The 22,542-nt window shown below is 39.9% G+C and overlaps 1 protein-coding gene across 1 annotated transcript in view; it reads left to right on the top strand.

Annotated features, from left to right (window-relative positions):
* Positions 1–687: 687 nt before the first annotated feature.
* osbpl6 (oxysterol binding protein-like 6) overlaps positions 688–22,542 on the top strand; it is a 38,959-nt gene continuing 17,104 nt past the window's right edge. The window contains 5 exon segments of the mRNA XM_057335721.1: positions 688–962; positions 17,698–17,960; positions 21,323–21,445; positions 21,731–21,784; positions 22,360–22,473. Coding sequence (XP_057191704.1) covers positions 17,814–17,960; positions 21,323–21,445; positions 21,731–21,784; positions 22,360–22,473 — 438 coding nt within the window. The 5' untranslated portion in view covers positions 688–962; positions 17,698–17,813.

Genomic DNA, 22,542 nt, shown 5'->3' on the forward strand with positions numbered 1-22,542 from the left:
CGCTGTATTTTCCACATACCGTGCATGTTTGTATCTCCTCTTTGCTCCGCCTCTCTGAAACGCGCGGATTTTTAACAAAGCTCATGGCTCTGAAAAGCGAGGTGTGCTATGATTGGCCAGTTCACCAGTGCGTAGTGATTGGTGGAATACTGCAAGCGTGTGAGGGAAATGTAACGCCTCTTACCATATTTGGAACATCGGGTTCCTCTTCAATTGTACTGACAGGTACGCCCACCTTACTTGAGTATACATTTGGGCGGTCTTAGTCAAATCATACCACGGACTGACGTAGATTTGTGGGGGTGTGGCTACACGAGGCGTTTCAGGCAGGTCTGGGTGAGCATTCGCTTTTACATAGAATGACTCTTTTGTTCCCACACTTTCATTTCTGCAATTATACGTGTCTAATACATGCATGAGCAACTTATAACACAGCAAAGACAGAAAAACACGTATTCGCGCCATATGACCCCTTTAATGTGCTGTTTGATCGTAGTGGGGAAAATCTTTTTTTATTGGAAATTTGCGTCAACTGCCTTTTAATTGAATTATATGCTTATATAATTATATGTATATGTTTTCCACATCCCTCCAGTCCAGTCATCCTTACTGTTCGTGATAGGATCCAGTCCATCCTTTACCGCATCCCTCGTCACTGTCTCTGGTGGGATCCACTCCAGGCTTTTCCACATCCCTCCAGTCCAGTCATCCTTACTGCAGGGCGGAGCGTCGAGCGCGCTGCATCCGTCTCAACTGCGTTCAAATCCAGCCGTACACAGCACTTTTTCCGACTTTCTTCACTGAATACACCAAACCTTGACAACCTTCCCTTCTGTAAGCATGGTTATCTGTGCAGACTGAGCGCCGACCGAGCGGGAATATAAAACCTTTGACCGCATCGCTAATTCACAGCATCGGGTTTCTGCGCCAAGAAATGATCCGTTCAACTGACTGAACCGCCGGTACGTTCCGCTTCTCTAACGCTTTCATTGCTGTCTTTTCTGTTATAAGTTCTTTTTTTTTTTTTACAGACACCGCTAATTTCCTTTCGGACTGAGAAAGGCCGTTAGATGTTGATAAGCTGATTATAATGGCAGATGGTTCGGACTGTGTCCTCTTGACTTTGTGTGTCATTAATATAAGCTCGACATGCTGTTGTTTATTCGGACAATAAAACGGACCCTCATATAAGATAACAACTCAAACTCTCGTTGTGACATGGTCGTGTTGAGTTGAAATGATGTTATGTCATGGCATGTCAACACTGTCTGGGTTAGTTTTAAAGGCTGTAGGCTGTCTTTATATTACTGATGTCTGTCTGTTGAAAACTGGACCTCTTGCCCACGACCCCTTGACTTTTGGGGGTCTCAAAGCCCAAGGTCAGGCACTGCAGTGTATCTGATATAAACATGGGAATGTTTCCTGTTTTGGTATACCATAATAACACACGTGACTCTGACCGGTTAATGTCAAGTTAAATGTGATATGGTCATGATTTGGATGTGTAGTTATGGATAGATACCAGAAGATCAACACATCTGTACTTTATTACACACATATGCATTTGCCAGACACTTTAATTCGTTTTTAATACAACGCATTTACATATTTTTTTACGTATTGTGTTGTGTTATTACACATTCGTATGACTTTATTACACCCATGAAACGCAAAAGATGTTATGCAGAAGGATTGTGTTCACATCACATCTCTGTGAAAGGAACGGATCGAACTTTAAAGCGGGCTGAAAGTCTGGCCTTCTCGGTCAGTTACATCAAACCAAAGTGAAGAGGTCAATGTGAAGAAATGAGCAGAGGCAAAATGTCCAGTTTATCTTCTGCTTTGCATGAGGATCATGATGACTGACACAACATTGACATGTTTCATGATAACGTGTTCAATCGTTTACATAAGCTTGTCATTTAACATCATCATTCAGGATATGTCTAAGTTGTTATTGATATGTAATTGAGGCTCATTTTGTCCATGTGAGCATGTGGATGAATGATTTGAGAGAAGGCTGTTGTGCTTTTGTAGAGAGGTGATGATAAAGACCCACAGTAAACTGACCCACAGCTTGATTCTGCCAATTACAGACTCTTTTAATAATGCAGGAGACTGAAACGGAATGATATCGTCATGGACACGCACACACAGTCTGGCCAATTGCAACAAATCTTTATACAGACAGAAACACCTGTAACACCTACAGTGGAAATATTGGTGCTTGTGTAATTCATGTCTTAATGCACATAATGCTTGGTGATATTGAGCACTGTTGACAGACAGACTGACAGGCAGACAGACGAGTAAGGAACTACTACAATAATAACAGCACATCTAACACATCGTGTTAAAAATAACGTGTTGCTTGTTAAGGCCCATTCACACCAAGAAGGATATCTACAGGGCTGTACGTTCACTTTTTTTGCTAATAGCACTGGTGCTACAAAGTTTTAAAGTTTTGTGGCACATGCCAAAAAGTTGTAGCACAAGTATAAAACGTCTGTTGTCATCATTAAAAATATGGAAGTGATGTTCATCACATGAATAGGCAGGTAACTGACAAAGGACATTAAAGGTGCAGTGAACTAGGACCACAATTTGAACCCGAGCTTTTATTATATAAGAGGGAATCATATTCAAGCGAACATCCTGTAAGTGTCAGACCTGAAAACGCCCTTGTTACTGAACTAACAACTGTTATTGACACGATCGAGGCTCAGCGAACGGCAGGGCCAGGAATGCACCTATCTATGAACACCGCCTCCACAGAAGAATATCAACGCCTACTTCTGGAGCCCCGCCCACTGGTTCGCGTATGACAGTACTGAACACGAGCTGCACGGAACCAGATAGAGCGAGTGTCAGCATCATGCCGTTAAAGATCGCAAAATACTGTATTGTGCAGTGCCTGGTTGTGGAAGAACACAGTCGCTATAACCTTCCTTCGGATTCCGACAGTAGGAATGCGTGCTTGAAGTTCATTTTTAAAGACGTTCCAGCTCACGCGGGGAAAACATTGAGCGGTTGTTTGCTTCATTTCAACGCGGATTCCTTGAACAAGTCTTTGCGGAGAGACTAAAATGAAAAAGCAGTGCTGTGCCGTCAATATTGGATCCGATAGGAATGGCGCAGCAATCTTGTGTGAGTAAAACATATTTGTGTCACTATTGCTTTGTTAGAGATCGCTTGATATGCCCTGATAGTATTACCTGGGGACCTCCAGTCATTTGTAATAATTGTAATCGGCATCTCTGTGATTTGGCGGGCTCATATATCATTTTTCAAGATTTTATCCACCGTTTGCGAATAATGGAGGCTGTTTGAAGTGTTTTGGTATTATTTCTGGTGCTGGGTCATTTTGGCCGGGAGTCTAGCATTTGTTTATTTATCATGAACATTTGAGACCCGCGATCGCGGTGATCTTTTGTCCGGTTCGCGGGTGTTAAATGCTGACAGGTACGGTCATATATCACTAAACACCATACAACTATAGGCTATACAAACTATACGCAAAGCCTTGCCATCACATCCGGGAAATAAGTCTGTAAATTTGAGTAAAATCAAGTTACGTAACGTTACGTGTCTAACCAAATTCACAGAAGGCTCCAACTAAGTCAACTACGCAAGCTGCTATCCAATCATAGCAGTGGGCGTTTACTTCCAAGTCTTCTATGCGGCCCGCCCTTAAAAACTGAGCGTTTCTCCAGCCGGCCTCAAAACCAGGGTAGAAAATAGCCTATTACTTATTGATTTTGATGTTTTCAAATGTAAAAACCACACAAACATCATAAGTAGACATCAGACAATAGTATAAAACAATAAAAACATCCAGTTCACTGCACCTTTAATGTTACATACAGATGGATAAATTAGGGCCATATAATTTTTAATTGTTCTAAGTGTGTTTTTCATTTTTACTATACAATAGTGGTATATTTGTCCACATAAATTACTGTAGTATACTATAGTATTTACTATAGTAAACGGCAGTCAAATTCCTAGATACTATAGTGTTTTTGAACCTTACTAATGTATACTACAGTCTTTACTACAGTTTATCAATTTACTACAGGGGTACTTCAATTTTCTCTAGCAAAGTCTATAGTGCACTACAGTAATATTTTCAGGTTAACGGGACTTTTATTTTGACGGGTCGTGGGGAAGACTCTTGAGTCTTAGTGTGTATTTGAGGATAGTTTTGAAATGCTCCTGAAATCAACTTTCAGAGCAACTCCGGAGATGAAGTTCATGTGTTCATATCCTCATACAGTGCAGACGAATCATGTTGCACGTGAAACTGTGTAGTTCATTCAGACACTCAGAACAGCCAGATGACATCGTTTTTACTTCCGTATTTTGACGCATTCCCGAGTGAAATGGAATTTTGAATGAGAAAATAGTGGGTGTGGCTTTCATTTTTCTCTGCGATTTGATTGGATGTATAAAAACATCCATTGCATTTTGAAATGGAACTGGCAGCAGACTGACCGTTGAAGGGGAGGAGTTAACAGATGCTCCGCCCAAGCCGTCTAACATACGTCATCTAAGATGGATAGTCATTACAGCACGGAAGTGCATTTTCAGATTTTAACTGAAGATTATGAGGGCACACGATTTTAAAAGGAGAATGACCCACATTGATGAACTATTTACAATAAAAGCTGCAATATTTAATGAAAAAATAGGCATTGTCCTTTTTAATTTCACTGATACTTTAAATATCAGGAGTCCGCATCTAGTTATATGGACTCAATTCAGCCGGAAAACTAGCAAAATAGACGAAGTAAAATATCAGAGCACCTTTGATTAATGTCACACACAAACAAGCACAATGAGAAACGCACTTCCCACAAACACGCATCTCTGTCTAATGCCCCTGACAAACTGTATCGCACGTGTGCTACACTATAAAATTTATTCGTAGCACAGAGTTTTTCGTAACATGTATATACAGTATGTCGCACTGTACAGCCCTGTCTGTAAATTTAACTATAGCTGTCGTCTACACAAACAGATGATAACAGTGTTTTTTTTTTTTTTAGGTTTTTTAATGTGTGAGCCTTTTGAATGGATTTTGAGTTTGGCTTTATCATCCATCAGATTGCTCTGATAGTGACACCAACAATGTATCGTTCCTCATTTTCTTTATTGTTGTAGTTGTGCTGTGGATTCCACTGATCCCACAGATGTATTTCTCAAACGTATTGTTATTGTTATCGGTGTGAAAGAGCCTTTAGATAATCATCTGTTCAGTGACAGACTGGTTTTCCTCAACCATGCTCTGGCTCAGAAAAAAATGCGTGTGAAAATTAATATCAAATCAATCAAAATTGAATCAAAAACCTTTGTTTCATTTTGACTGCTTTAAGGTTGTAGTTACTGCATTTCACCTTTGTATGACATGACACATTGTATGCATTGCAACGAAAACATTCATGAAAATCAGTAGTAGTTAAACAAGTTATTTCAGATAGGGATGTGCAAAAATACACACTTCCAAAATTGACTCATTTCAGGGTTGTGTAAACCGTTGGTTCACCGTGCAGTCTTATGAAAGCGCTGTAGTAATTTTAGGGTAGACCGGACGTGTTTCTTGGGTAACAGTTACAGGACTTTTATGATCTTGTGCCTAAAACAGCTGGATGGACAAAGGAATAAAGTATAGCCATCTCGAGAAGCATTTCTGCTTGTAATTTGATTGTGTCTAAAAACACCGTTTATGTTGGAAACTTATTTACAGCGCGAGTCTGAGATGGGATGCAATATCTGTCTGAATGTCTGTTTTGACAGAGCACAGCTCACTCGTGACGGCACCGGTTATTGTGCAAGTAGTCAATGAGACGATCATCATCATGACCATCTCTGATTGTAAGAGAACTTCTCCAGTCTAGGCCGTCCATCCCATGCAGAGCGGTGGACCTTCAAGAAACTGCTTCTGAAACTAATGAGGTTATTTAAAATCCATTGTGTGTGTTTTCACAGTTTCAGAGAATAGATTCTTGTTTGTTGCTTTATAATAGAGCTAGACTGATCCGGGTTCAGCAAGTTGAGTATCCATCTGTTCTCCGTTGCTTTTGTGTTCACGTGAGTCTTACATGATCTTGTGGATCAGAGTAAATTCTTTGGGTATGTTTAGGGGCAGTTTTTTGGACCCTCAGAGTAAACTTGTGTAAGTGATTTTACAGGAAGTAGATCATATCATTTTCAGTGCAGTTTTTTGTTATGGACCTTTATCAAGGAGGCAAAAAGCGATGCACTGCTTCGCTTAGCGGATATTTTCTTCTATTTTATTTCTGTTGTTTCATTAACGGTTTTTCCGAAATCGCCTACTTCCATACTATATTGGCGAAAATGAGTATGGGTCATGAATAGTATGTCCGAAACCTCAGTATGCAAAAAACAGTAGGCGAGAAAATCCCGGTTGGTCTACTAACGCTGAGATTGGTGAGTGTGGATCGGATGGACACATATCTATCCCATGATGCCACGGGAGCTGAGCAACGGTCACATTTCAAAAGTAAATCAAATAAATATAGTGGAAAACTTTAAGGCGGACGTCTGTTTTTAACGTAAGTGCCAATAAATGAATTTCCCGTGACTAAATTGTGTTCTTATCAAAGCTCAGGTATAGGTTGTTGTTAATACTTCATAGGTCAAAGAGCATACGGGTCACATGACCATAAAACATGGCAGACGCAGTGTGTCCCAAATGTATTCATACTACTCCCACTCATACTATATAGAACGTAGTGTTTTAACGGCCGATAGGTAGCTACTTATTCAAATAATGCGGGCGGCCGGACTATACTTTTGCCTTAAGCGGTGTCTGTTTGGTGGTGGTTTGTAGGTGGTTGCCAGGGTGTTGCTATGCAGTTGCTAAGGTGTCGTTAGTGCGACAGTTGAACATTTTCTGTGGTAAATATCTGTTTCTCACATTTGACATGTCATATGATTTCAATAAGATGAGAAGACATATTATTTTAAAGCGAGCAATTCTCATATGCAAACAAATCTGTTTGCGGCCAAACACCTATAGTGGACCGCAGAGTAGTTGCTGAAGTTACCTACTGTACTTCCAGTCTGACAGGAAACAGCCTAAGGCTGAGACAGCACACATCAGCACTGGAAGCTCTCTCTCTCTCTCTCTCTCTCTCTCTCTCTCTCTCTCTCTCTCTCTCTCTCTCTTCTCTCTCCTCTCTCTCTCTCTCTCCTCGTCTCTCGTCTCTGTCTCTGGTCTCTGTCTCTGTCGCTGTCTCTGTCTCTCTCTCTTCTCTCACTCTTCTCTCTCTCTCTCTCTCTCGCTTCTCTCTATGTCTTCCGTCTCTCGTATCTCTGTCTCCTCTCTCTCTCTCTCTCTCTCTCTCGTCTCTCTCTCTCCCTCTCTCCCTCTCTCTCTCTTCCCCTGTCTCTCTCTCCCTGTTCTCTCTCTCTCTCTCTCTTCTCTCTTCTTCCTCTCTCCTCCTTTCTCTCTCTCTCTCTCTCTCTCTCTCCGCTCACTCTCTCTCTCTCTCTGTTCTCTCTCTCTCTCGTCTCTCTCTCGTTTCACTCTCTCCTCTCTCTCCCTCCTCTCTCTCTCTCTCTCTCCCCGCCCACTCTCTCCTACCCTCTCTCATCGTCTCTTTCTGCCTCTCTCTCTCTCTGCCTCTCCCTCTCTCTCTGTCATCTCTCTCTCTCTCTCTCTCTGTCTCTCTCTCTCTCTCTCTCTCTGTCTCTCTCTCTCTCTCTCTCTCTCTCTACACTAATAACCGCACCTGGATTGACTCCTCTGTGAAACATCTGAGCGCTGCAGATGGCACACAACACTGTTTGGCCTCATAATCTACGGTGGATAATCTGATGCAGACAGGAGGTGGAACAGCCGGTGAAAACACTACAGTCTCCTATTCATCAAAAGACGCTAATGAAGATGATGAGAGACTTCAGAAGACCCTTAAAATCACAGACTCAACAGTCAACACCTGGAAGAAATGTGTTTAGTTCATGTCTATCCAAAAGTACTGAAAGTATTTCACATGCACAAGAAATGGAATATACAGTTCTGCTTGTTAATGTCTAATTTACAAAAATTATTGGTTTTGTACAATTGTGCAAAGATTTGAGAGCACTTACCTGTGGCAATTTCAGTATTTGTTTGTTTTTCGACAGAAGCGTTTATTGAATCAGCTGGTTCATTTTGGTTCAGACTGATGCACAGGATGCACTTGTGTTGATTCACCCAATCCGCTTTTTTGCTTGCTCAAGGCTTTTTGTGTGCAGTATACGTCATCCGGGGGCACACTTTAGGATGAGAGTACAGCAAACGCTCACATCCTGACATCACATGTCTATCTTCCAAGAAGCAATTCAAAGCTATTAAACAAAAACATCATGGTTTGATTTTTGTTCAGGCGGTGGCCCATTTCAACCACTGCACATCGCTGCTAAAGAACCAGGGGTCTCATTTATAAAACTGTGCGTACGATCCTTACTAAAAGTGTACATGCGCCCGAAAACCAAAAATAGCGTACGCCAAAAAATATTCAGATTTATAAAACCGTGCGTACACACCTCTAAGCAATATTCGCTTTATAAATGATAGATCACCTGCAAATGTGCGTACGAGAATCAGCCTCATAATTATTATTATATTAAAGCCAAAGAAGGTCTCTGCAGCATTTAAATGTTTACAGCATTTAGACTGATCATTAACACCTCATTAAAATCACCTCGTTAATTAGTGGCGTCCTTCACCTGAGATAAAATTTGAAGACATAATTGTTAGAGACGAATGTTTCTTCATCCCGGTTTTGTTATGAATATAGTTAGGACTGATAACGACGACATAAAGAGAAACGATTGTGCGAGAGCTTAATGGCTGTATTTCCAGACTGACATTTGATGATCATGCACAGTATTTAAGGAAAATATATTTAGTATTTATTTACACTGTGTTCTGCAGTTATGGTATTTGATGCTGTCCTATATTCCATGCAGTCGGACCATCTCCTCCTCATGCGCTCATAGTGTGATGGTGAGACAGCGCTGATTAAATATTTAGATTGAATTTTTATTTAAGATTTGAGTTGGATTTTACAGGAAGGTGCATGAAACAATTATCACTCAATACAAGCGCAAATAACTCTGCAGATTTAATCTTCGTTGATAATGTGGATCTTTAACGGATACGAGGTTGAATTAAATGTGTGTGAGGCATTAATGCTTATAATCGTTTTTATCACACTTACTTTCTGCAATCTAAGTTCACTAACTCACCATTTGTGTCGCCCCTTGTCTCCAGAATGTGCACGTATGGGTCAGAGTTTGCTTACAGGTGCGCAGATTCTCCTGTCAAGTTTGTTTTTAATAGATCACAACCTTTGCGTGGAAAGTGGCATACGCACGTTTCCAGCCCGTTTTGTGCATACGCAACGTTTATAAATGAGACCCCAGGGCTGTCCGTTAACTTTTAAATTTTTCTGAGATCTGTATTTTGAATGCTTTACTATACAGTAGTAAATACATTTGTCCATAAAAAATACTATATAAATACTATAGTATTCACTACAGTAAACTGCAGTAAAATTCTTGTGTACTATAGTATATTTGAACCTTACTATAGTAAATATTAAAGTATACTATAGTGTTTACTACAGATTATAAATTTACTACATTTTATCATCTGGTTCAAATTAAGATGACTTTTATTTTGGCGGGTCGCGGCGAAGACGCTTGAGCTTCAATGTGTTTGACAGTAGCTTTACTCAAACATTGAAATGCTCGTAAAATAACTCAGAACAACTCTGTGGATGAAGTTCATGTGTTCATGTCTTCATATAGTAAGATACAGACAAATCCACGAGTGTCACGCTTGTAACATGTTAAAGTGTGCAAATTATTCACTCATAGACGCGCAGAACAAGCAGATGACATATTTAAATAGTAACGTTAGAATTACGCTTTCGTGATTGCTTACATGTTTTCCCACATCTAGGGCTCTAGATCAATGGACTCGATGCAGCCGAAAAACAAGTTTTAATTGCAAAAACTAAAAAACGAAAATAAATAGTGGTGCGCCATTAATTACCTCACACACGAACAAGCACAGTGACAAACACACTTCACACAAACATGCGGCTCTGTCTAATGCACCTGCCAAACTGTATCGCACACGTGCTACACTATTACATTTATTCGTAGCACAGAGCGATTTTTTCGTAGCATGTGTGACATATACAGTATGTGCTGTACACTGTACAGCCCTGAGAACACCGTCACACTTTCATACTGTAGTAAGACATTAACTGTTGACATTCAGCTTCTGTAATAACTGCCACAGTTTAATTTATATTCTTGCCAACCGTGTACACAACATCATATTTACAACGATCTGCACGGCACGGCAGCCTGTTTTATTCTGCTACATAACAGCAGATGGGATGTTGACGTGATACATTTTGTTTTCTAGAGTACAGATTCATCAGTTTTACTAATGAATACAGTATGTAGTGTGCCAATGAAACGCTAGACCAGAAGTACACGAGTATGCAGACATGACTGATGCACTGAAAGCATGCGGGAACAGAAAAACAGGTCTCATCGCATCCGCTTCAGGTCTTTTGTATGTGATGCGTTACAGTGTAACGGTTAGCTGTTTTACTCAAAATGCCTTCAAGAAACTAGCAAAGATGGACATAATGGATGTCAATCACATATCTAAAACATTTCGTTTTTATTGCTGCTGTTTTTTAAGATGTGTATTGAGGTTTACGTATGGTGTAGGTGTACATGTCAAGGACTATAGGGATAGGATTTCACTTAATGCATTAATATTACATAGACGCTGTTATGTAAAAGTAATAAGATACTGGATGCCATGTTATACTGTCAATATATAGCCACTGCAAAGCCTTTCTCCCACTTTACAGAGCGTAACATTAAGTATGCTTTCAACACAGATCATATAAACAATAAACAAGAGATTTTAATTTCATTTTTGAAATCATATTTGATGTTAAAAATCATCCAATTTCTGAGGGGAAATCCCAGTCAAGGAGGTCTTTGTTACCATGGAAACCATGGCAGAAGAGCTCATCAGTGGCCTTCCAGTCCTGTGAAACACTGCAAATGCTGTAATTCATTTTACACCTGCAAAAGCGCAGTGTTTATAGTTATCAGTTACTATATGGCAACACAGTTGTATGTTTTACATTTTGTTTGCTGTGGTTCATAAAATAAGAGTTTATTCACTCTTAAAAGAACTAAGAATTTCAACTTTTTTATTATTCTGCTTGGGTTGCTTTGTGACTTTTAGGGGATAATCTGAAACTCGCTTTGGAGAAAACGAGTGAGAAAATGACTTGTTACTTTCACAATTTCATATACATTTTAATGTAAAACACACACACATTTACACAGAGTTTTGTCATCCTTCCTTGAATTGAAGGCACAACAGAAGGACAGTAGTTTGAGATGTGTGACTGACACACACATTGTGTCCCGGGCTGTTGGATTGTTGCTGGAGTTAAAGCACAGTGACGTTTTCTGTAGGAGATCTTGTGCGGCTGTAAGTCAGTGACGCTGATCTGTCCGTGCGTAGTATGAAGCTCACAGGCTCCTCACATGTCAAACGCCAAATGTTTGCAAGCATTTGTAATCAGTACCAAACTCACCCGAGTTTGTGCTTTCACTAGAAATGGGCGTAGTATGGAATTTCTAAATGGTATTTTTATATTCCGGCACATCAAACTGAATTCAGAATGATCTGTGCATGTGCCGTGACTCTCTGTAGAACCGCTGAGCAGCACAGCTGATAAACCTGTCTTTATATGTATATGTACTTATATGTTGAATGGATCCGCTTCTAAATAGGAACCAGTTCTTGGTTCCTACAAACAAACTTCTACATGCTTTGCATATCAGCCACAGTAAATAAACACAGAACAAGAGAAGTACTCTTGTACCAGTCAGAAGTGTGGGGTCACTTACAGCGATAGATCGGCCAAAATAAAATAAAAACTCAGGCGTCTTTTAAGCACTCTTGTGTGCTTTAAGATGTGGAAGAGAAAAAAAGATTTTTCTAAAAAATATGTCTCAGCAGTTTTTTGATCATACGATGGTCAATGGGGCTCAATTTTGTTTGGTTGCCAACATTCTTCAAAATATCTTCTTTTGTGTTCTGCAGTATAAAGACATACAGGTTTGGAATGACATGAGGACGAATAAATTATGAAAGTTTAAATCCAGGTTTATTTGTTGGTGGGTAACATGTTGCTTTATTGTGACCTTAGTCTGTGATTTTGGAGAGACAGTATTGCTTTTTTTCAACTTGAACTTGTATGACTTTAACAGCTGCGCAGTGGTGCTGCAAACGTGATATGTAGGACATTTGTTCTTTAAAATAATGTACTGATGGAATGTTAACCAGAGTGACACCTACAGGGTTGATTTTGATTTAAAGACAGAACTCATTTTGATCATTATAGGGCTTTTCACACTTGAAATCGTTAACCTCGGGTTATTCTAAACCCCAGGTAAACAGAATCCTGGGCTATCTGTTTCACGTTTCACACAAAGCAGTGCTTATTACCCTGCCTGGGTATTCATAACCTGACAATTCACACTTTACATCACCAAACCCTGGGTTAACATTCTTATTTGCACTGTCAACAGTCATGATTGGATAAATACTGCAGCGTCAAACTGACCGAATAAAAATAGTGCATGGTCCCTAAAAATAACCGAAAACCTCGTTGTTCCGCATTCGAGAAAAACTGACGCCTAGCAAATCCTTTTTGGCAGTTTTAAGCCTCTTAAGACGTTACTTATTCAAATAAATAAAAAACTCAAAGGATTGTTTACAGTTTCTGTGACTGTGCACAGCTTGTGAAATGAGGTAAGCGCTGTTCAGTTTTTGATTGGGTGTCTGTTGCTAAGCGTCTGGTCGTATCTTTCTAGCCCGCTTCGTTTCACACTGCACACGTTTGGCACCGCAATGCAGGGTTAACCCTTCATAACCCCGGGTAAAATGCTTCAAAATTACAAGTGTGAAACGTTCGTTTACCCGGGGTTAAAAGCGGGGTTTAGAATGAAGATAACCCGGGGTTAAGCGCAGTGTGAAAAGCCCTTATGAGTGTTAGGAATCTCACTGGATGTAGTCCACTAGAGAATGACGTCGGATCTTATTTGAGGAATAGTCATGCATCATTAATATTGAGTGTTTTTAGTGTTTAGAGTCTCTATCTAAACTGCTTGGCAACTTAATATCACATCAGTTAAGCAGTAAATTCTTTAGGTTTCAGTGAGTGTCATTGAATTCACTTTGACATAAATGATGTGAGAGAGGTTTGAGATGTGCCGGTGTAGAGACGGGCTCAGACAGTATCAGATGGAACTCAACACTCGTGGACCACACTAGGTGTCGCCGGGTCCAGTTATCAGACAACATTGATCTCCTGTGTGTGTGATCCATTTAGACCTTCTCTGTAAATACGGTTCTGTCATGAGGTCTTGCTCTTTTTCACAAATGACCTTTGAGGGCTGAAAGATCTTTTCTTCTCTCTCTTGTGAAGTGTTGCAGAGAGAGAGAGAGAGATGCGAGTTCAGTTACTACGGTGTAAAAACTAAGTGTGTTCTCGTCTTGTGCTCAGGGAACCCAACACATCTCACCGACTGACTGATGCTGTTACGTAGACCAAATCGAACATGAATATTTATTCAAACAGTCATGCATAAAATAAACCACAGAGCTCAATGATCCGGCTGTAGATGGCAGATATTCTTTAGCTCCGTTCTGTATTATGTGAGTTTGATGTTTCTCCTCGTGTGCTGTTGAATTCCCTGCTAACGGAGTCCAAATAAGGCACTTGTAGCTTGTTTATATTCAATGTACTATAAAAACACCGTTACGTGCACAAGTATTCGTGTGAAATGATAATTATAAATGCACACATGCAGCTTCCCTTTTCTCGTCAGGTTTCTGTCTGGTTGAAGCGTCTCTTTAGACTTGTTCATTGTGTTTGGTCTGAAATGCCCTTGTTAAAGAGGATGTGAGCAGATGATGATGTAAAGCGTAGGCCGTTTCTCAATTCCAAGAACGCAAAGAACGGACTTGTGTTCTCATGGAGACCGGTCTTGCGAGGCAGCCTCGGAAAAACAAACTTGGGTGGACGCGCCGCATTGAGGTCAAGCGGATTCCCTAGAAGTCTGCATACGCTACATTCATGCGTTCTCTGCTCTTGTGTTCTTGAGTATTGGAAGCGGACTTTGACGGTTATTGATGATGTAGAGCGAGAACACGAGGACATAACGCATATTGAGAAACAGCCATAGTGTGAATGTAAAGAGACAGGTGTATTGCTGTATGTCGGTGCGCACTGTGTTCTTATTGAGCGTAAGCTACTCTTTAAAACGTTCTCAACGGCCTTTATCACCTCACGTGAATCAAACGGCACAAAATATAATGACATTTTATTGCATCACATCACTTCTGAAAGCTGTCCGAGGCTTTCTTCTGTTTAGTAACTGACAATCATATCACTCTCTGTCCTCCAGGACTCCAGACTTATGTCTGTCATGAGCTGTGGAGTGGTCCAGCTTTAGCGTTCGCTATCCCCGCTAGAACTGAAAAATCTACAGCGACGACACAAAATATACTGTAAAGAGGAAACGGTATTTGGGGAATTTTAATTTGAGTTTTTCCCATTTTAATACCTGAATGCTTAATGGTTGATAATCAAAACATTTACCGCGTGTGTGTGTGTGGACTTGGTATTTATATCCCGGTGGGGACCTAAACCTGAATGCGAAGATAATAAAACATACATGTGCGTGCGTGCAATTCACAGCTCAATTAATATGTGTTCGCCCAGCGCTGGAGGGGACCGCGAGACCCTGTCAATTATACATTATGCAGTGTTTGTGTTCTCCTCAGAGTACTTGCTAAGCATGTTTGTGCTGGGAAGAGCCGTACAGATGTATCCTGTTATCTCGGGTGTAACTGTGCCTACTCATGAAACGACAGTTTTCTCAAACCGTCTCACACCACAGTCAGAATGACTGTGTGTGTGTGTTCCTTTGGGTCCAATTACGCTGGACATGCTCCTCCGTACCGCATGACTAATCAATAGTGTTGCAGGGAGACACATGCAGAGACTACAGCACATACAGTACACACACACACACACACTTATACTCGACAGGGTGAGTCATCACGCATTATTCCCCAACACACTTACATTAATGCTCATACTGTACGTGTATCATTGTCACGAATCAGTGTCAAGCCCAGCATTGAGAATCAATAAGCAAACTGGAAGCAAAACACTGAAACCAAATGACTTTCTTGACATGAAGTGCCATTAACGTCTTCTAGAACGTTCTTCCTTAGATTGAGCACTTGCATTCTGGACCGGATATTGACCCATACGAAAGAAAACCACAGAAAAGATTTATGTAATATGTCGGTTGTTTCTTCTGAGAAAAAGAGTCAAGACAAGAAGAGATGTCAACAATGTGTCAAACTGAGCTCAGATTTGTCAAGTCTGCAATCAAAAGTCAATGTTATTGAAGATCTCAATATGATATGAACTCAAACATTTCTCATCACATTTACCCAAATCCAGATTATTTTGTCATTACAACTCTGATGGCCCCACAAAAAACATTCATAGCCCAAACCTTCACTAGAGACTATCCGTTTATCTGTTATACCGTTTACAGAGCTTTCCGTGGCATTAGTAAAACATCCTTTTTTACTTTAAATTAAAGTTTAAGTTATTATTGGTGCTTCTTAAAGTGCCCATTGTGTTCTATTTTTAAGTGTCCCAATATTGTATACGAGTCCCCAACAACAGGTTTAAATGCATCCGAGGTCAAATAACGCTGTCATTTTCTCAAAATATGCATTTAATATCACCTCATTTCTCAAAGATCTCTAAACGATTCCCTCCAAGCAGTTCGAAGATTCAGTTTCTCTAAACCCCGCTCTTCCACAAGCCCACTGTGCTCCGATTGGTCGGCTACCCCAGTCTGTTGTGATTGGTCTTTCCGCGTAGACGCACTACTACATTTCAGCTCTTGGAGGCTTATTAGTAACTTACACAAAGATTATTAGTACACAGAGATACTAAGGTTACAACATGACATCGATTTGTGTTAAAAAGATAATGACACTTATGTACGCGAAAGGACCCACAGCTAAACAGTAAGCACAGTACAGTAAAGCCACATTAATGCCGCAATGCTAACGTAACTGACTTATGAAACATTACATCATATCAACGAAATCCATCCACATCCTTTATCATGAATCCAAGTAATAAAAACGACAGACACTCGACATTAAACGACACATTTTTACACTTATGGAAGCGAACTGGACCCACAGCTAAACAGAAAAAATATTGTAACTGTTATATGCGTTAGCCGCAATGCTAACGTGACTGACTTATGAAACATTACAGCATATAAACTAAATCTATTCAAATCCTTTATCACAAATTCAAGTAATAAAAACGACAGACACTCGACATTAAACGACAGATTTTAAGACAATAGTGGGCTCACACCGGATTATCAGAACTATTTCAATAGGACAGTAATAGCTGCTGTAAGTGTACACCACAAAATGAGCGATTTTCAACAATCAATTGAAGATATAACTTACACGTCTTACAGGTTGTGATTCAGAGATGTTTATTGGTCCAAATAAAGTCATGCTGACCCATCTTCCATGAACAAGAGTTTAGCAAGTCCCACACTGAACTCGCCAAGGTTGGAGAACAAGTTGTCAGTAATATGACAAAAGGTTTGGATTATACTGCTGTGCAATCGTGGGGAAAATATTTGAATCCTTCCTTGGGATTTGGAAGTAAAATCAACTACATGCTTGATTTTGCAGCACAGAAAAAGCGTCTACAGGATGTAAACACGAAAACTATCAGAAGTGTTTGTGGGTTAATTATGCAGATGTGTTAATTCGTTACCTGGAAAGGTTACACTCAAAAGACTCGAAAACGAAACGACTCGTTAGGACAGTTTGGAGTCGACTCCTTATTTTGGGAGACAATATCTTGATTTATCATGGACTTTTTTGATTAACAACTTTGCAGATCTTTAACATTGAAGGAAAGCTACGTCACACACTGAAATACTGTCAATTTTAGGACATCCAGGTAACGTGCTCTTTAAAGAGTGATAACAGACCCATTAATGGATTCATTAGTCATTAAATTCCTTTCGATTCAGAACTGTAGTCAATCCTTAAACCCAGCGACTGTCAGACGGTTGATAGACTCTTGCTTAATGACGCAGAAAAGATAAAGAACATAATGAGTCGTGCTCAATGCTGATTGGACGATTCCTATGATCAATGGAAATCCAATTTCCAACTCTTCATGTCATTCACCGTGCCTGTGTTTTATAACACATCATAGCTTTTAAAAGTACAGTAATAACCAGTTAACATGAGAATTACATTATGTCCGTCATATTACATTATGTCTGTCATAATAACATGGTCAGGAAAAAGAAAACATCACAGGCTTAACAAATCTTTCATTTGGGTGTGGTTTAGTTAAAAAGATGTTCAGTTGAATAAGTCGTATCACCATGTCGAGTTGAATGTGTTGAAATGGTTTTTATTACAGTGTAATTGTTGTTGCCGCGTTCAGATATCTCTGCTGATCTCACATTCTCCCTTCATTTGTGTTTCAGGTAAAAGTGCACGAGGATTCGCTGGTCATGCTGCGCTTTACAGGAACTACAGAAGTCTGTAAATAAAAAGAAAGAGAGAATCGAAAGAGAGACGGAGGCAGAGAGGCCCCGTTATCATGTCTCGCCATCATAGCCGAGCCACCAGCCTGGAGGAGAAGGGTGCCACGCCCATTCACAAGAGCTCCACCTCTTCACACAAGAGCTCCACCCCCACACACAAGAGCGCATCCTCGTCCTCTTCCTCTCAGAGAGACAGTCGACAGGCAAGACACACTCAAAAACTCTCCTTGGGGTTGTGTTTATCATTCATGGCATTCTCTCACATTAAAGTTAGTCTGAGACTAGGTTTAAGTCCTGTCTGGAAACCTGGGCCCGGTTGCTTAAAGCACCTTAAGTGTAATTTTCCCTTAAGTGTGCCCTTAAATATACCTTAAGTTTTACTTAAATTATTCTCCTATTGTGTTTGGTAAAGAGAAATCACCCCTTAAGTGTCACACTTAAGGGAAAAACTTAAGGTGCTTTATGCAACCGGGCACTGCCCCTATAAGTGTGTAGATGTAAAACGTTAGGCTAAAACTGAAAGCCCTAACTTAGACTTTGTTATGGGTCATTTATTTAATAAAATAATGGCAGATGGAATAAAAGATTTCTTAATAATAGTACTAGTTGCTGTGGGCACCCTGTACCGTGTGCCTGAAGGAAGTTTTTCAAATTCATGTTGAAGAGGGTGGCTGAGGTCCTGAGTTTTTTGTGAGGCTTTCTTCCTTGTCTGATTTGTGGACAGTTCCACTAGCTGCCTCTGGGGGTCCAAAATGATCTTGCTAGCCATATTAATGATCCTTGTGAGCTTGTTTTGTGAGCTCTTAGCACCCAGATGCCCATACCAGCAGGTGATGTTATAGGAATTATAATCATAGATTAAGTCATTTTTAGCCCTGGGTTAAGATATTTCCAATCCTGGATTAACATATTTTAACCCTGGGTTAAATCATTTTTCATCCTGGGTTAGCACATTTTCAATCCTGGGTTAAGGCATTTTTAACCCTGGGTTAAGATATTTTCAGCCCTGGGTTAGTACATTTTTACCGTGGGTTAAGTAATTCTTTATCTTGGCCTGAGACATTTTTACCCTGGGTTAAGTCATTTTTCATCCTGTCTCATGGCATTTTTAACCCTGGGTTAAGTCATTTTTTATCCGGTCTCATGGCATTTTTAACCCTGGGTTAAGTCATTTTTTATCCTGTCTCATGGTATTTTTAACCCCGGGTTAAGTCATTTTTTATCCTGGCCTGAGACATTTTTAACCCTGGGTTAAGTCATTTTTTATCCTGGCCTGAGACATTTTTAACCCTGGGTTAAGTCATTTTTTATCCTGGCTTGCAACATTTTTAACCCTGGGTTAAGACTTTTTTAATCCTGGGTTCACACATTTTCAATCCTGGGTTAAGGCATTTTCAGTACTTGGTCGAGACGTTTTTTAATCCTGAATGAACACATTTTTATTTATTTATATTTTAAATGATGGCTTGACAGAGGAGCATAGTGTTCTTGTCTCAAGCTGAAGGATATGAACAGAACTCGTGAACAGAATCAATTGCAACAAATTGAATTAAGACGTGATTCTCAGGGTGAAGCATAGGCAGTGTAAAACATGAAATATTTACTCAGCGTTTAAAACAGCCCTGGGCCATGAGCCAAACCAACAAGCTCTAAATTAATGAATCACAACATTACAACTCTGATTTATGTTTTATGTTAATCTGAATATATTTCAGATATATAGATATTTGTAAGCAGTTTGTGAGTCGTTCGCAGGGTCTCATGGGCCATGACTGTATAAATCTTTTATTGTGATTTTCATATCCATGGTAACAGAAGTCTGATTTTCTCTTCAGCATTGTGGGTTATATACATCAACACTATGATTTTGATTATTAGACAGTAGGTGTGTCTAGAAAGGGTTATATGTTATGTTTCCAAACATCAATTTTCTTCGGGGAGAAAGTAAATGTGTTTTTTTTCCTGCGGGACCGAGCTGTGTGATATTAGAATGGCCCTCTGAAGTATTTATGAAAATGTAGATGCTGCAATAGTTTGCAATAGTTGAAATGGTATAGGAGCTTCCACAAAGACCTGACAATAAACAAAGTGCTTCAACCAAAACTTCAGTAGTATAAGACGACAAAATATGATTAGTTCAATTTAATTTGTTGTGTAAAAACAAAGAATTATCATTGCACCTTCAAAGCACACTACTCTAGTATTCAAATGAAAAATAAAATCTGAAGAGCTCTTCTACAGTCTGCAATGAGAAAGAATTGAGGAGTTTAGTTGGGGTATTGAGTGGGTGACCTATCAGACTGATCAATACTGATTAATATACACTTCAGGATGAGGGAAGATGTTGCTATGGTAACAGCGGGAGCAGAATGTTGTTTACAGTCACTTAAAGTGCACTTAAAGACATGTTTGTTCAGGTCAACATCACTGTTTCTGCATGTCATTCTGTTGTTTGCTCAGACAGTAGATGATCACTGTTCTGGAGTTGTTCATGTCAGTGATTGTGAAGAATAAGAGATTGTGTTACAGATGTGAATGCGGTTTCATGAGAGGTGCTTTTACTTTTCTCAGCTATAATAAAATCATTTAAAATGAACGAAAACCTTAAATGACTTAATGTACATACAGGATCTTATTAAAGGAGCAGAATATCATACAGACATGAGGTGGGTTTACAGTAGCAAACACATCCAGAGATGAAGGAATACAGTGTGTTGATAACAACTGGCAATAATATAATAAAACGCATCTAAGGATGTGTTCACACTTGACTCTTTTAACAAGAAAACGCTCCCAGCGGTGTGGTTATAAATAGCACCCGGCAATGTTTGAAGATAGCATTAGTGCACGAAGGCATCTTAGAGAGAGACAGCGTCATAGGCAGCGTAACGGAAGTCTATTTGAATTACAAACAGAGAGCGTCTTTGCAATAACTAATCACATATTTAAAAACTACAATGCTCATTTCTCGCTAGAAATGCCATCAGCGGTTATTGAAAGTGAAAATTAAACTTACATTTATACAAAACTATGTTCCAACGTGCGTTTCGGCCGCCATTTTATTTTTTCAAGCTTGAGCCTTCTCGACCAATCACGCATGTTGTTATGGAAACGACAGGTCTCTGTCATTGGTTAGCTCTGAAAAAGGTGCTTGACGTAGGGCGTTTTTTAAGAAAAGTTCCAACTTTTTTCAACCTCAAAAGACTGCAGAAAAAGACGCCGGCGTTTAAAAAAGCGCTCAGGACTTTTTTGGAAAACACGGTTTACTCCATAGGATTGTAATGTAAAACAGACGCCAGCAGCTTCAAAAAAGAAGTCAAGTGTGAACACGGCCTAACCCATCTTAGCAACCGCAAAGGAGAACGGCAACACCAAGAATAACCACTTACCACCACCACCACCTATTTTCTTCAGATATTCACCTCACCGCCTGTGAATTTGTGCGTTTTTGTGCATATTTCCAGATGATTATTTCGCTCGCCGTCTGTTCGATGAGATATTTAATGAGTAAACTGTGAACGCTGTGATAAACACATCCTGACATCATCTGATTTCTCTTGTGCAGGAGACGGACAGCTGGGAGATCATCGAGGGGCTGAAGATCGGACAGAGTCACATTCAGAGACCTGAGAAACATGAAGGCTTCATGCTGAAGAAGAGAAAATGGCCTCTGAAGGGCTGGCACAAGGTCTGAACCTTCACACAGACAGACGCTCTTTACGCTATCAAACCGCAATCCATAACTTCGTGCCTTTCAGGTTACTTCATGCCCTTGTTGCGTATGTCAAATGACGTCAAACTTACATTTCCCACAAAGTTGCACCCGAATATAAATCATTATTAAACGTTTTCAATTGTTTTATTATACAGATTTTCTATATACTTGCTTAATAAACAAATTTTGTTTTGATGTTAACCATGAAAAAGGTCATAAGAAGTGTTATGAATTGCGGCTTTTCTTTTTTCCACGCAGCGGTTTTTTGTTCTGGATAACGGGATCCTGAAATACTCCAAGTCTCCTGTGGATGTGAGTTTGGTCTTGGTTGTTAAATGGTCCTGTGAGTGTTGTGTGAATGATGACGATGAGATGTGTGTAGGTTGGTCAGAGGGAGGGAGGGTGAGCTCTGATTGGCTGCTGTGTCGTGACTCAGAGTAGATGAAAAGCACAATCGTCTCTGAGTCCTGACGCACCAAAACTGTACAGAACAGAGAGTGTGGGTTTCTTCTCTTACCCTTAAAGAGAAAACGAAATGTGTTTCATCGGTTATTCACCCTCATGCCATTCCAAACCTGTATGACTTTCTTTCTTCTGCAGAACACAAAAGAAGAACTGAGACATTTCTAAAAATATCTTCTTTTGTGTCTACAGAAGGAAGAGTCATACACAGGTCCTATACAGTAGCTCCTGGAGGCTGAACTGCAAAATGATGAAAATTAAAAGGTTTTAGAAGACATATATAAGGATATATCCTCAAGACTCGCATAGTTCATATTTAAACAAACAAAAAAACTTTCATTCTGATTTCGATGGAACTTTAAAGCGATACGAACGGGAACGACAGACCATGAGGATTAAATGAATACAGTGTGTGTTTGTGTCAGATTCAGAAAGCAAAGCTTCATGGCAGTATAGATGTGGGACTGTCTGTCATGTCCGTTAAGAAAAGAGCTCGCCGCATCGATCTGGACACAGAAGAGCACATCTACCATCTGAAGGTGAACATCACGTGTGGACAGTAAACATATACAGACAGTAATTGTGTGTTTCTTTAAATAGCTTGTCTT

The sequence above is a fragment of the Triplophysa rosa genome, linkage group LG6, assembly GCF_024868665.1.
Source record: "Triplophysa rosa linkage group LG6, Trosa_1v2, whole genome shotgun sequence".
Taxonomy (NCBI): domain Eukaryota; kingdom Metazoa; phylum Chordata; class Actinopteri; order Cypriniformes; family Nemacheilidae; genus Triplophysa; species Triplophysa rosa.